Source organism: Sceloporus occidentalis, unplaced genomic scaffold (assembly GCF_023333645.1).
Source record: "Sceloporus occidentalis isolate IW3139 unplaced genomic scaffold, rSceOcc1.0.p SCAF_2, whole genome shotgun sequence".
NCBI lineage: Eukaryota > Metazoa > Chordata > Lepidosauria > Squamata > Phrynosomatidae > Sceloporus > Sceloporus occidentalis.
In genome coordinates this window covers 270431436-270446813 of record NW_028316982.1, presented here as the reverse complement: position 1 = coordinate 270446813, position 15378 = coordinate 270431436, and the positions used below count along the sequence as shown (strand labels likewise).

Sequence of the window (15378 nt, the reverse complement as noted above, 5' to 3'; positions counted from 1 at the left end):
GGATGCCGGCCATGAAAGCCTTCGACTATGCCCCTTTCCTCATTCCTTCCTATCACAGTGAGTTGCCATTCAGTGTTACTCAAGAAGTAGTGTCTGGTTGTAACCTGGACTTTATGTCAATGACAAAATGAAGTAAATTGGGGTTCAAGGGAATATTTTAAGTTGCCCTGTGCCAAGTAAGAACACAGAATTTCCCTGGACACTGATAAGGGCTGCTTTTTGCATCAGCTACATGCTTTCACTGATGATCATCCCATTGCGTCTCTCACTTTGGGTTCATCCCCACACTTCAGTGATTCTTTAGCAAAGGCTTTATTGGTATTTGGTACTATACAGTTCTGTGTTGCATTAATCCTGGCTATTTCTTTGATGCACAAAATAGTCTGAAAGGAAGTAGGTAGATTTTTCCATAAACGACATATATATAGAATTACAAAGTTGGAAGAGTAAAAATTCAGTCCGACCCCATTCTGCCTTGCAGGAATATACAATCAAAGCACTCCCACAGATGGCCATCAAACGTTTGTTTAAAAACATCCAAAGAAGGAGACCCACGAAACTCAGAGGCAGCAGCATCTTCCACTGTCACAGCTCTTACTGTTAGGAAGTTCTTCCTAATGTTAAACTTGAATCTCTTTTCTTGTAGTTTGAATCCATTGCTCCAGGTTTTGTTATCTGGAGCAGCAGAAAACAAGCTTGCTCCAGCCTCAATATCACACCCCTTCAAATATTCAAACATGGTTATCATGTCCCTCAGCCGCTCCTCATATATTTTGGTGGTGTTCAGACCTTTCACTATGTTGGCTGCTCTCCTCTGGACTCTCTCCAGACTATCAAAATCCTATGTATACAACATATGTATAATTTGTTTAAATTATGATTATTCTTCCTTAAAACTTAGGTCAGCATGCAGATCATAGTAACAACTTAAACTAATTTAATATAATTTGACAGAATAAAACAGTGTACAAAAATCCATAGTTCACAGATGAGAGCAAGGCCATGACAACAAGGCCCCCAATCTTGGATGAAGAGGCACATTTTAATTTGGTGCCAAAATGAGGCTGGTTAGGCCTCCGTGGGAAAGGATTATTTCCATGATAATTGTTGGGATCCTCTTTTTTGTCCCCATCTTCAAAAAGGGGAAAAAAGAGGATCCCAACAATTATCGTCCAGTTAGTCTGACATCAATACCAGGAAAGATTCTGGAGCAAATCATTAAACAGAGAGTCTGTGAACATCTAGATGGCAATTCCATAATCACAAAAAGTCAACATGGGTTTCAGAGAAAGAAGTCATGCCAGACAAATCTAATCTCTTTCTTTGATAAAATGACCAGCTTGGTAGATGAAGGGAATGCTGTGGATATAATATATCTTGATTTCAGTAAGGCCTTTGACAAGGTTTCCCATGACATTCTTGCAAACAAGCTTGTAAAAGGTGGGCTAGACAAAGTAACAGTTACATGGATTTGTAATTGGTTATCCAAACAGAAAGAGTGCTCAACAATGGCATATTTTCATCCTGGAGAGAAGTAACTAGTGGGGTCCCACAGGGCTCTGTCCTGGGCCCAATGCTATTCAACATCTTTATCAATGACTTGGAGGACAGAATTGGGGACATACTTATCAGATTTGCAGATGACACCAAATTAGGAGGAGTAGCTAACACCCCAGAGGACAGGATCAAAATTCAAAACGACCTGATTAGATTAGAAAGCTGGACCAAAGCTAACAAAATGCATTTCAACACAGAGAAATGTAAGGTACTGCACTTAGGGCGGAAAAATGAAATGCACAGATATAGGATGGCGGACACCTGGCTTAAGGAGACAACATGTGAAAGGGATCTAGGAGTCCAAGTAGACCATAAGTTGAACATGAGTCAACAGTGCGATGCAGCAGCTAACAAAGCCAATGCGATTTTAGGCTGCATCAATAGAAGTATAGTGTCTAGATCAAGGGAAGTAATAGTCCCACTGTATTCTGCTTTGGTCAGGCCTCACCTGGAATATTGTGTCCAGTTCTGGGTGTCACAATTCAAAAAGGACATTGAGAAACTGGAGCATGTCCAAAGGAGGGTGACTGAAGGGTCTGGAAACCATGCCCTATGAGGAAGGACTTAGGGAGCTGGGGATGTTTAGCCTGGAGAAGAGCAGGTTAAGGAGTGATATGATATCCCTGCTTAAATATTTGAAAGGATGTCATATTGAGGAGGGAGCAAGCTTGTTTTCTGCTGCTCCAGAGAATAGGACCCGGAGCAATGGATGCAAGCTCTAGGAAAAGAGATTCCACCTCAACATTAGGAGGAACCTCCTGACAGCAAGAGCTGTTCAACAGTTGAACACACTCCCACTGAGATTTTGGTGGAGTCTCCTTCCTTGGAGGTCTTTAAACAGAGGCTGGATGGCCATCTGTCGGGGATGCTTTGATTTTGGATTTCCTGCATGGCAGAATGATGTTGGACTGGATGGCCCTTGCGGTCTCTTCCAACTCTACGATTCTATGATTCTTTGATTCCAGAATGGAGGGATAGAACATTCTATCTCAGCTTTCCACATACTAGTATTCCACTTTCACAGGGATCTTGCACCCCCAAACCCATTCTTCAGGTTAGGGGTGCAGGATCCCCATGAAAGTGGGAAAATGAGAATATAAGCCTGCTATTCTTTAAAATAAAAACCAGAAAGGACACTTCTCTAGGCATTTCCAGGTCTTCCAGCACAATTAGAATCATACTGTAGGACCTACAAATGCCTAGAGAGAACATATTTTATTTGGCTCCGTATAGGGTAGCAGCGGAGGAGTAAACCTGAATAATCAAATCTGCAAATGTGGAAGGAAGACCATATTTTAAACTTACCTAGGTTAATTCTTCCTCTGGCTCATTTGAAAATAATACTTTCTAAAAGGTGGGTACATTATTAAATAAATGTGAAGGCAGAATTTTGCCTTGGGACTTGTTCTCTGAAAGAAATTCTTGGTTTTCACTTTCTTGAATGGGGATCTTGTTTTCTGAATTGCAATATTTGCTGGAAAGAAATGCAAAGCAGGTTAAAGCAATCAATACAGTATTGGTCTGACAAACTTAATGGAGTCTGGCTGCCAGATATTCTAGCCCTTCGGCCCAGGAGCCCAGGATCTGTGTATTGGGAACCTCCCAGGCACAAAAACTGTTTAAAGAAATGGGTTATGTTTGAATAAAAATTAGGGAAAGAATCCTTCCAAGTCTAGCAGTTCCCTACATTAAATACTAATGATCTATCTGTTCCCTTCCAGGGGTTTCTCCTTTCTGCGGGTAGGGTTTTTTCTTTTCTTTTTTGGAAGATCTGCTTTTGCAGTTTTCATATAACTAGAGTCTACATTTTAATTTCCATGGAGGCTAGTTTTATACCCAATCCATTTCTATCAATAATACACCAGAGAATAATAATAATACTGGCTATCCATTATATCAGCTCCCACCCAGAAAGGATGTTGCTGGGAAGTATAAGCACAAAATTGGCTGCAACTCAATCTCAAGGCTCCATTTTCTCAACCCAGTGCCTGAACAGCCCCCTCCTTCAAGGCTCTCACAGTCTCAGAAGTAGACTAGTTATCTATCTGCTACCTCCTCCATGAAAAAAAAAAGGCTACCATGGTAAGACTAGTGGGAGATACTGAGATGATGGCGAGAACAGAATTTTCCAGGAGACTTCATGTTGGCTTCCTGCATTTCTGGTTCAGGACTTGGTTTCTAAACCATGAACATAACTAGTGGTGTTGTAATTTTTTAGCTTGTAATTGAGAACGAGGATTTGCAGTGTATTCTGTTCACTCTGGCTTTCATTGTATATACTAGCCCCAAGGAAAAGTTGGGCAGCAATTCAAGTATATTAAAAGCTGAGGATGAATGAACTTAGTTACTCATGAAGAATCTCTTGCATAGTCCTGTCTTCACTTGGGCTCACTTGGCTTTGCTTAAGAATTTGGTCCATTGTTCAACACAGACCTTCTATACTTCTTTGTTGAGCTTGCCTGAGAAGGATGTTTTCCTCGGATTTTGAGAATCCTTTCAAAGCTGTTGTAGTGGCATTTGAGACTCCAGAGCTGGAATGGGGAACCCTGGGATCTCTAGATGTTTTGAACTGCAAACGGTAAAGGATTGTGGAAGTTGTAGTCAAAAATTCTGGTGAAACATAGTCTATTCACCATTAGATGATAGCTCATTCTACTTGTATTCATAGCTAGAAATTGGCTGGTGCCTTCCTCTTGCCAACTGTCTTTTGGGAACTCTTCTTTATGTTGTTGTTGTTGTTGTTGTTGTTGTTGTTGTTTTGTACCTTCAAGTCGTTTCCAATTTATGGCAACACCAAGGCAAGCCTATGACAGGGTTTTCTGCATCTGAGAATGTGTAACTTGACCATGCGTCACATGGGTTTCCATGGCCGTGCAGAAAATTGAACCCTAATTTCCAGAGTTGTAGTCCAACACATGAATAACTACACCATGCGCTCTCTTGTTCATTTTACTAGGCTTCTAGCCTACTATTAGCTACACTGTAGTGATGCCATGGAATGTCATCCTAATTGCTTGGGAGAAATTGCCATCAAGTGATGAATGGTGAGGGAAGTGAAATGTCAGCTTGTCTAGGAACACCTTCACTGAAGGAACTGGATGAGGTACTCTCTGAACCGCTTCCCATCATTTTTAAGAATTCTTGGAGAATAGGTGAGGTGCCAGAGGACTAGAAAAGAGCAAACACCTCTTTCTTCAAAAGAGGCAAAAAAGAACATCTGGGAAACTATATAGATCTCAGTACCGGGAAAAATATTAAAACAGATTATGAAGGGAGTCTGTTTGCTGGTATCTGTATGACAATGCAATGGTTGATTAGACAACATAATGGTTAGTTAGCATGACGGTGTCAAGAATAAATCTTGCCATATTCATTCTTTCTCTCTCTTTTTAATTGGTTCACTAGTTTAGTAGATGATGGGAATGCTGAATATGTCAGATATCTGGATTTAAGCAAAGCATTTGATAAAATTCCCCATGATATTTCAGTCAACAAACTGGTAAAATATGAAATATATGGAAACACTCATAATTGGTTGGAAAATTGTGTATAAAGCACTGTTGTCAGTGGCTGTTCTTCAGACTGGAGGGAAGTCTTGAGCAGAGTCCTGCAGAGGTCTGTCCTGGGGCTGACCCTGATCATTTTTATCAATCACTTAAATGATGAGGTAGAAGCAAATTGGTGGATGATACAAAACTGGGAATTAACATTTTGGAAGATCAGAGCAGAATTCAAAAGGACCGCGATAAACTAGAAAACGGGGCCGAAACTAATAGAATGAAATTCAGCCAAACAAAACTTTACATTTGGGCAATAAAAACAAAAACAAAGGTATAGGATGGGGGATACTTGAGTAAGTAGTAATACATGTGAAAAGGACCTTGGTATTATTCTTGTTGACAATTGACCACAAGTGAATGTGACCCAGCAGTGCGGTGCTGCAGCAAACTAGGCAAATAATATTTTAGCCTACATTAATAGAACTCCAGTTTCCAAGTCAAGGAAAGTAACAGTCCCACTATATTCTGCACTAGTCAGACTTCATCTGGAATCCTGTTTTCAGTTCTGAGTGCCTCATTTTAAGGATGTAGACAAGTTGGTGCAGGTTTAGAGAAGTGCAACAAGATAAGAGGTTTATGGAGAACAAAACATAGGAGGAAAGGTTGAGGGAATTGGGTGTATTCAGCCGAGCAAAGAGAATACTGAAGGGTGACATGATTTCACTCTTTAAATATCTCAAGAGCTGTTGCAGAAAGCAGAGTGCAAGTTTGTTCTCTGCTGCCAGAAAGTATAAGACCAGGTCTAATGGTTTTAAGTCACAGGAGGGTATAGATTTGGATTGAACATTAGAAGGAACTTCTTAACAGCGAGAGCAGTTCGGCAATGGAACCATTTGTGTGTGTGTGTGGGGGGGGGGTCTTCTTATCTGGACATTTTCAAAAAGAGGTTGGACAGCTCCCTACTGGGATGCTTTAGCTCAGTGGATCCTAAACTTTGGTCCTGTGGATGTTTGGACTTCAACTCCAAGAATTCCATATTACTGGCTAAAGTGGCTAGGGCTTCTGGAAGCTGAAGTCCAAAACACATGGAGGATCAAGGTTTGGGAATCACTGAAGATCCTGCATGCAAGGGGTTGGACTTTGAGGCCCCTTCCAACAACATGGTTCTCTGAGAGTTGGAGTGGTGTGTGTGTGTGTGTGTGTGTGAGAGAGAGAGAGAGAGAGAGAGAGAGAGAGAGAGAGAGAGAGAAGAGATTCTTATGTTTGGGGAGCTACAGGACAATAAGCTGCAAAAATGATATTGGATTGTGGGTGGTTGAGTTTCATATAAACTAGCCAGCCAGGTTTTTGACTTCCAGTCTCTTGTTGCATGTATATTTCAGTATCCTTGTTATGTACAAACAAGGGCAATGGCTTACCTATGGCTATTTAAAGAAAGCCATGCATGAAATAACTTCTCCCCAAACTGTTCTACATTTGGGAGTTTTTGCTCTATTGAATTTCTAGTAAGTAAGGTTTTATTGGTGTCTCAAGCTCTTCTCGGCCCCCACACTCCATTCATGTAAGTCACTTGAAGGTCAGGCACAATTCTTCCTGATGCCAAGCATCCTTTGGATACACAGCCTTGCAAGGCTTTTGTAGCTGCTGCATTACCAGCCAGAACTGCTACCATTTTAGGTCCTAACAGAAATGAGGGAAAAATACTTGTAATTATTTCTTACCAAGTTGAAAAAGAGATTTCCTGGCAGCTGGGAAACCCCATTGGGAAGATAAGAGACCAGCAAACTTTTTCCTGATTTTCAGCTGGTGTTTGAACATCCCAAAGTGTCCTGGAGGAATTATTCTTTAGAAAAAAACACAAGCTTTATTTGCAAAATAGCCCAGGGCTCAAACCACTATAGCTATCCTGGGGATAAAACTGCCATAATTATCCATGTACAGTACATCTTATTCATGACAACCATATACAGGCTATAGTCATAAAATTAGAAAAATGATTAAAACCTTTTAAAACAGTCACAGTTGGTTCTGTAACATATAAAGCAAAATGTTTACTCTAAAATTACAAAAATGTTTCATGCTAAACACACCACAGTGTTACCTAATCCATTCAAGTTATTACAGTATAATATATTTATTGCAGATTTCCATGCAGGCCTTTATCCTCAAAATCTAATCTAAGTTTAGCTGCTTTCACAGCGAATCTGGCAGTGTTAAACATAACAGACTTTGCTGTATTAGCTAACAAGTAAGTGATTTTCTCCAGATCATTTTGGTTAGCTACAAGTTCTAAACTTCTCCTCAGAAACTTATCTCATGGGGTTTCATATATCCTAAATTATTCATGCTTGTCTGCAACTCCCATCAGACCTACATAGTACAGACAGTGGTAAAGACCACTGTGCATTGCAGTAGTACAACATCTGGAATGCTATTGTTGTCCATTCCTTTTCTAGGCTGAAGTCAGAATAAAGGCCAGTGAAAAAAGAAAGCTTTCTCCATCAGAAAGGGATTATTTTACATGAAAAAGAGATAGATTCAAGGGCACAATAGTCAGAGAAGCTGCTCCTGTGAACTTCACAACCCTGCTTCTGAGCAAGATCAGTCAATATGGCTCAACCGGTTTCCTATACTTTTATGGGACTGGGATTAAATTTAGATCAGAGGTGGCCAAAGTGCAGCCCTAGGGTGACATGTGGCCTCCAACTGCTGATTTTGTGGTTCTTGGTATCTCCAGACTAACCAGAGCAATCTTTTTCTGGCCAAAAATACAGGGTGAACTGTTGTCCCTGGAAACCTCTGGGTGCAATGGTTTACCTTTTAGGTTGCAGAATCTCTCTTTACCATTTTACTGTCCAAAAATAACAGTTTTTGAGAAGCAGAGGTGAACTTCCAGCCACTTGGGTAATCCCTGAATTTACCGCAGTTCTCCACTCCTGGTACAGAAATAAAATAAGGACAGCTACATTCTGATCAATTTGATGACTGCATTTTTCATGGAGACAGTTGGCTTTCACATCAGTGGGTTGGTGAATTTGCTTTGAGGTTCAGTCTGAACTTTCATGCAAGGTTTGGACTGAAATCTAAAATGGATTGAGCTCATCACCACGAGGAAGCTACCAGGTGCCATTTCTTTCTCTTCTTCGTGATGTGAATAAGTAAAGAGATAGTACAGGAATACCTGGTTAATCTAAATGAATATAAGTCTCCAGGACCAGATGAACTATATCAAGGAGTATTAGAAGAACTGGCAAATGTAATATCGGAGCCATTGGCAATAATAATCTTTGAGAACTCCTGGAGAACAGGAGAAGCCCCAGTAGACTGGAGGAGTGCAAACGTTGTTCCCATCTTCAAAAAGGGGGGGGGGGGAGAGGATCCCAACAATTATCGTCCAGTTAGTCTGACATCAATACCAGGAAAGATTCTGGAGCAGATCATTAAAAAGAGAGTCTGTGAACATCTAGAAGGCAATGCCATAATCACAAAAAGTCAACACGGGTTTCAGAGAAAAGTCATGCCAGACAAATCTGATCTCTTTCTTTGATAAAATGACCAGCTTGGTAGATGAAGGGAATGCTGTGGATATAGTATATCTTGATTTCAGTAAGGCCTTTGACAAGGTTTCCCATGACATTCTTGCAAACAAGCTTGTAAAAGGTGGGCTAGACAAAGTAACAGTACATCATGGATTTGTAATTGGTTATCCGTACAGAAAGGGTGCTCAACAATGGCTCCTTTTCATGCTGGAGAGAAGTAACCAGTGGGGTCCCACAGGGTTCTGTCTTGAGCCTAGTGCTATTCAATATCTTTATTAATGACTTGGATGACAGAGAAGGTTAAGAGGTGATATGATAGCCCTGTTTAAATATCCGAAGGGATGTCATATTGAGGAGGGAGCTAACTTGTTTTCTGCTGCTCCAGAGACTAGGACCCAGAGTAATGGATGCAAACTCCAGGAAAAGAGATTCCAGCTCAACATTAGGAGGAACTTCCTGCCAGTAAGGGCTGTTTGACAGTGGAAGAAACTCCCTCAGAGTGTAGTGGAATCTCCTTCCCTGGAGGTCTTTAAGCAGAGGCTGGGTGGCCATCTGTCGGAGATGCTTTGATTGAGAGTTCCTGCATGGCAGGGGGTTGGACTGGATGGCCCTTATGGTCTCTTCCAACTCTATATTCTGTGATTCTGTTTCCATGACTATACTCCAAAAGTTCAGTATATCTGTGGAGTTCATCTTCTCTGGTCCATCTCTGGGTACAACACTTAGCCTTTTAAATAGGTTGGAAGGTCTGTACCATTTTAATGCCCAAAAATAGCAGTTTTTGAGAACCAGAGGAGGACTTCCAGCCACTTGGGGTGGTGGTTGTTTAGAAGCAAAGCTTCCCTCCCCTTTTTGTGGAATATTTTCAGTAAAAAGAATAGCACCAGTATTGTTAGGATTAAGGTACCAGATCAAACCTTCGTTCCATCTCCTGTGTGTTTGATGGCTCATTAGTTTTATTGCTCCAAGTCTATTCAATTTTATGGCTGGGGATGAGAGAAGGGTTTTATTTCTTGTGTTTCAGTTCTTTCTATTCTTTGTGAACCACACAGAAGAATTTTTCAAAGCAGAAGGTAGGATATAAATATTTAAAATAAAAATAAAATCCCTTTAAATTCATGCTTTTTGTGATGGCTGCAATAAAATTCAGTTAATTGATAGCCTGCCTTTCTCCTCACAGGATGTAAGGCACCTTACAACCATTTTAAACACAACACAGCCCATTAAAAGCTCCGTCTGCTGCAACAAGTTAAAAACCAAAGGCCTGCCTAAATTGCAAATTTAAAATATTTAATTTAAACATTTTAAATAACATTCTAAGACAGCAGGGAAGAAGGAGCCACTTGAACATTCTGTGGAAGGAAGTTCCACAATTTCGGAGCAACCACCGAGAATGCTTCTTCCCATCCCCTCAACAAACGTGTCTGTGATGTTGTTGGGACCAAGAGAAATCCCATTGTGGGAGAAAAGCGAGATATAAATCCTTGAAATGAATGAATGAATGAATGAATGAATGAATGAAAACTCTTCTCTGTTAAAACTCAGGCAGGCTCACATAGGGAGCTGTGTTAAAAAGTTGTGTAACAACCACATAGTCATTGACAACAACATAAGTGATGACTTGCATGTGGAAATGGCCCATCACTGGGAGTATGATGACATACACAGAGTTTCTGTACCACCCAGTGTTCAATGTTTTCCAATGGGCTGCATTTTGCAGCCACCCATTATGTGATGTGTACACAACCTATATGATTGAAACTCACAATCCTGGGCTGATAGCACCACATCTTGACCCCTTTGCTTTGAGCTCTACTGGGGCTAGCTTCATGGGGAGTGGAGAAGAAAGACGGGCAGTCAGTGTTGAAAACAAATGGTTGAGTATTCCCAACTCAGGGAAAACTATAGTCAAGGAGAACATTAACCATTGTGTAGGATGCCCAATAGAATAGATGCCAGTGACACATGCCTAAGTATAGCTTATATGGCTACCACCACATTGATGGATGTTCGCTTAGAGCAGCAGTTCTCAACCTGTGGGTTGCGACCCCTTTGGAGGTCGAATGACCCTTTCACAGGGGTCGCCTAAGACCACCAGAAAACACATATTTCTAATGGTCTTAGGAACCGAGTCGAAAATAATGTTATGGTTAATGGTCATTACAACATGAGGAACTATATTAAAGGGTTGCCGCATTAGGAAGGTTGAGAACCACTGGCTTAGAGGGAAGGGCTTCATTTTTCTACATTGCTCGTCCAGCACATGTGCTATTGTTTGAAACCAAAAGCACTTCTTTCAAGGCAGGTGGCTGAGTCATGTACCTGTTTACAGTATGTATGGAAATTGAGAAAAGATTTTTAAGTTACTCTGCAAAACAGAGTAGAATTGGCCCTCCATATCCACAGATTCTCTATCCATGGATTTAACCATCCACAGCTTGAAAATACAGCCGCCCCATGGAACTCGTGGGGGATTCCGTTCTGGACACCCCCACGAGTTTTAAAACTCGCACATATTCAAGCCCCATAGGCTTGAATAGGGTTAATGGCGGTCATCCCTCTTGGATTTTCAAGTCCACGGAATTGCAGGGCCAACTGTATTTAAAAATTTGATTTTTGTATTTTATATAATTATTATGTTATTGTATTTAATGGGACTTCAGCTGCCATGGATGTTAGTATCCACAGGGGGTCCTGGGACCAATCCTTAGAGGATATCAGGAGCCCACTGTATTCTCCCAATAATCCCCTTTTCAAAATAGTTTTGAGAAGCCAGAATCCCCCCCTCCCTGGCGTGCTTTCATACTACCTTTCACTCCATGAAAAGTCTTGCTTTACAGAACTTTCTTTGAGGGATTCTCAGAAGATTTTTCTCTGCAACAGCAGGTATCAAAAGCTGTGAAGAACAGGCCTGCACTCAATGAAAGTGGGTTCATTTCATTCCACAGTCCCTGTTCTCAAACCTGCCCCTTCCTCTCTCTTGTATCGCTCCTGTCTCTTCCCTGCCACCAACACCACAGAAAAAACTCATAGAATAATGGTTGGAAGAGACCACAAGGGCCATCCAGTCCAACCCTCTGCCATGCAGGAACTCTCAATCAAAGCATACCCAACAGAAAGACCCAGGCTAGATATCTCCTCCCCATTCACACACAAAAAATAGGATTTCCAAATGCCCTGGGTTTTTGCTTTGAAACTGCCTTTCCATCTTCTTCCCTGAAGAGCAACTGAAGGAGCTGCCTATGCTCAGCTTGGAGAAGGCAAAGCTGAGAGGGGACGTGACAGCTATCTTTAAATAGGTCCAGGGATTTCATTTAGACCAGTGGTTCCCAATCTTTGGTCCTCCATCACCATTGAATAGACAGTCAAGCAAACTTTTAGGACTAAATAGTCTCTCCTTCACACCCAGGTGGGTCTCCTTATCTGAAGCATATCACCACAAAGACTGAGAAATAAGGCTCTGAACTACACACACACACACAGACACACACACTTTAAGAATGGATAATTGCATCTTCACTGTAATGTCCATCCCTCTGCCTGTTCCCTTTGTAACACCTTCTCTTCTGTCTTCACTCAAGCTACGCTTCTGATGAAACAGGCCTGGCCTCAGACATCGTCCTCTTGTGCCACTGAGGGTACCTTTCACCTCCCAGTGGATACTGGGACCGAGAACAGAACTTACCAAACTTCATCTGCAGCATTCAGTAAATAGCATTTTAATTCTGGGGTTATTAATGGTTGTTTTATTTCTCTCTTTCTATCTCTCTCTCTTTCTCTTTCGCTCTCTCTTTCATTTGGGAAGGGGTTGCACTTCGTATTTGTTATTTTTATGATTATTCCTTTTTAGTGCTGAGTGATAGAAATAAAACTGGGGGCCAACCATGTGAATTTTAAAACAGGGGACACACACCCTCCATTTGGGAACAGTGTGGTTGTCTTTGAAATGAATGTGGGCTGAGCACTTCCGTGTTCCTATTTGTTGTTCTTGGGTGCCTTTGAATCATTTCCAACTCACAGTGACTGTAAGGCAAGTGTGTGTGTGTGTGTGTGTGTGTGTGTGTGTGTCGAGATTTGTTCAGAATGGGGTTTCCTTTGCACTGTCACCCATTGGGATTCCAGGACTGAAGGGGGGTTGGAACCCTGGTTTCCAGTCAAACTCCAATGCTCAAACCACCGCACCATGCTGGTTCCTGCTTCACCCACATTCATTTCAGTAGAATTTGTACATCCCCAGTTGAAAAATGTGCCCAACCTTTAAGAGGTTTCTCCTGGCAGGAAGAACAGTTGGAAGAAATATTCTCACCCCTACTCTAGGGTGACAGTGGCTCTTTTGACTTTAGATCAGGAGCAGAGCCTGTACCTGGTGGAAGGAAGATCCCAGGTTCATGTCTTGGCTCCATTTAAAAGGATCAGGCAATCCTTTTAACTGGGTTGCCTGTTAATGGCCTGGGAATCAAATCTGAGAATTAGAATTTTAGAAAAAGATTGAAACAGTATGTGGTCATTATCTCCAAATAAATCCCAATCTGTCTTAAAAATTGTCCATAAGTGGTGCATTACACACAAACACCCTAGATTGACAATGATAGGATATGAGACATCATCAAAATGGTGGAGAGAGTGTGAGACTTTTGGAACATATACCCATCTGTGGTTAGATTGCCCTAAAGTAAACTCATTCTTGCTTAATGTTTTAAAACAAGTTGCAATAATTACTAGATAAGATATTAAATTTTGCTGTGGACTGTTATTGGTAACCATTTATTCTTAAAATAGACATTTGAAACATAAAAATTGTGTTGGTTTCCTTATTATTGCTGCTTGAATGGAAATTACTACAGTAGTTGCTGGAAAATTGGAAACGTTTCCTTAGATGCTTGACGCAAGAGAGTATGAGATCTATGGCTTTTAGAGAATCTGTCAGATAGCATGAAAGTAAATAAGGGACTAATAAGTCATGATGGTTTTGTTGAAAAATGGCTTCCACTTATTGAATTTGTGAATACAGTACCGCAGACCACTTCAATCCCATTTTAGAGTCTGGTCAGACATTAAGATAATAAATTCTTGTGATAAGGAAAGCAAATCTTCTGGAATGGGCCCACGTCCCTAAGATAAAATTTGTTATGATATTGATTTTATTGTTGTAATGTATTAGATAATTTTATTCACTGAGTGAACAATTTCAGAATTAAAATGAATTTTAGTAAGGGCTTTGGCAAAGTCCCCCATGATATTCTTGCAAACAAGCTAGTAAAATGTGGGCCAGACAATGCAACTGTTATGTGGATTTGTAACCGGTTGACTGTCTGAACTCAAAGGGTGCTCAGCAAATGGCTCCTTTTCATCCTGGAGAGAAGTGGCCAGTGGAGGGCCCAGTGCTATTCAGCATCTTTATCAAATTTGCAGATGACACCAATTTAGGAGGACAGGAACAAAATTCAAAGTGACCTTAATAGATTAGAAAGCTGGGCCAAAACTAAGAAAAAAGCAAATTTCAGCAGGAAGAAATGTGAGGTACTGCACTTAGGCAGAAAAAATGAAATGCATAGATATAAGATGGGAGACACCTAGCTTAACAAGGCTACATGTGAAAGGGATCAATTAACAACAAAATTCCCATCGCAAAACAGAAATCTGAATGCTTTATTTGTAGGTTGCTGACACCTAATGGATTGAGGTAAATAACAACATGTTGAAATCAAAAAGCTTGTTCCAATAATGGAGCCACATTGCTCCTATTTTGACCATTGGAAGTCAGCTGAAATGTCTCCTGCTGTTTCCCCAAAACTCTCTAGTGGAAGGTAAAGAGGAATAGACAATATGAATGCTACTCTCTCCACACTCACAATCCAAAGTGTACATGTACATAGCAAAAGAAAAGGCATTCTGCTTTGCTTTGGGGGGTTCTGATGGCATGTGCAAGGGGAGGTGGTATGTCTTTGGTTATTTGTGCCCCCAACACTCACTAAGACTTCATTGCTGCCAGTGTATTGAACAGAGGCCAGAAGGAAACTGGGAACAGTTCTGACAGATGCTGCTATGCTTAACTCGTTTGACTTTGAAAGCTTCTCCCTGGCTAAAGTCTGACTGCAACATTTTGCACCAGTTAATGTTGCCTTGGTTGTGGTAGCTGTTGGAAACACAACTACATGGCAGTCTGAAGATCTGTACAGTCGGCCCTCGCCTTACGCGTAAGGTGAATTCCGCCTATGCTTAAGCCCCATTGGAAACAATGGGGCTCGTGTGCGGCGGCGCACGGGGCACAACAGGAGTGTGTGCCCATTCAATTGAATGGGATGCGCCGCCCCTTTTGTCCTGTGCGCGCCCCGCGGCTTGAGCGCGTAAGCTCACGTCCACGTAAAGCACGCCCGTGTATGACGCGGGCGCGCTGTATTTACATTTTTAAGGGCCCTACATCTGACTGCATCTTGAATTCAATTTGCCCGTGGGAGCTTCCAGGGGAAAGAAGCTCTAAATTTATAATTTCTCTGAGCAGAGATTACTCAGAATACATTTCTGCAAATGTAGTAAAAAGGGCTGTCTTCCCACCCTCTCCCTATATACGTCCTTGGGGTTTCTAAGCTATAGGGTCATAGCAGGTTGATAGCAGACATACTTCTCTTCCTCTGAGGTGCTAAAGGGCTGTGACTGTGGGTTATACAGTAGGCCCTTGTTATCGAGTTTGGTTTCCAGACCTCCCATGGGTATCAAAATCCATGGATGCTCAAGTTCCATTAAATATAATGGCATAGTAAATTGGTGTCCCTTACCTAAAA

At 41.3% G+C, this 15378-nt stretch overlaps 1 protein-coding gene across 7 annotated transcripts in view; it reads left to right on the top strand.

Annotated features, from left to right (window-relative positions):
* Nucleotides 1–15378, top strand: part of FAM168A (family with sequence similarity 168 member A) — a 231147-nt gene that overhangs the window by 191514 nt on the left and 24255 nt on the right. For 5 of the 7 annotated variants that reach the window (XM_089513046.1, XM_089513045.1, XM_089513042.1 and 2 more), the window contains one exon: nt 12178–12303. The exons of the other annotated variants lie outside the window; for them this stretch is intronic. In XM_089513046.1, coding sequence (XP_089369172.1) covers nt 12178–12303 — 126 coding nt within the window. The remainder of the gene's footprint in view (nt 1–12177; nt 12304–15378) is intronic. 7 annotated transcript variants of the gene reach the window in all.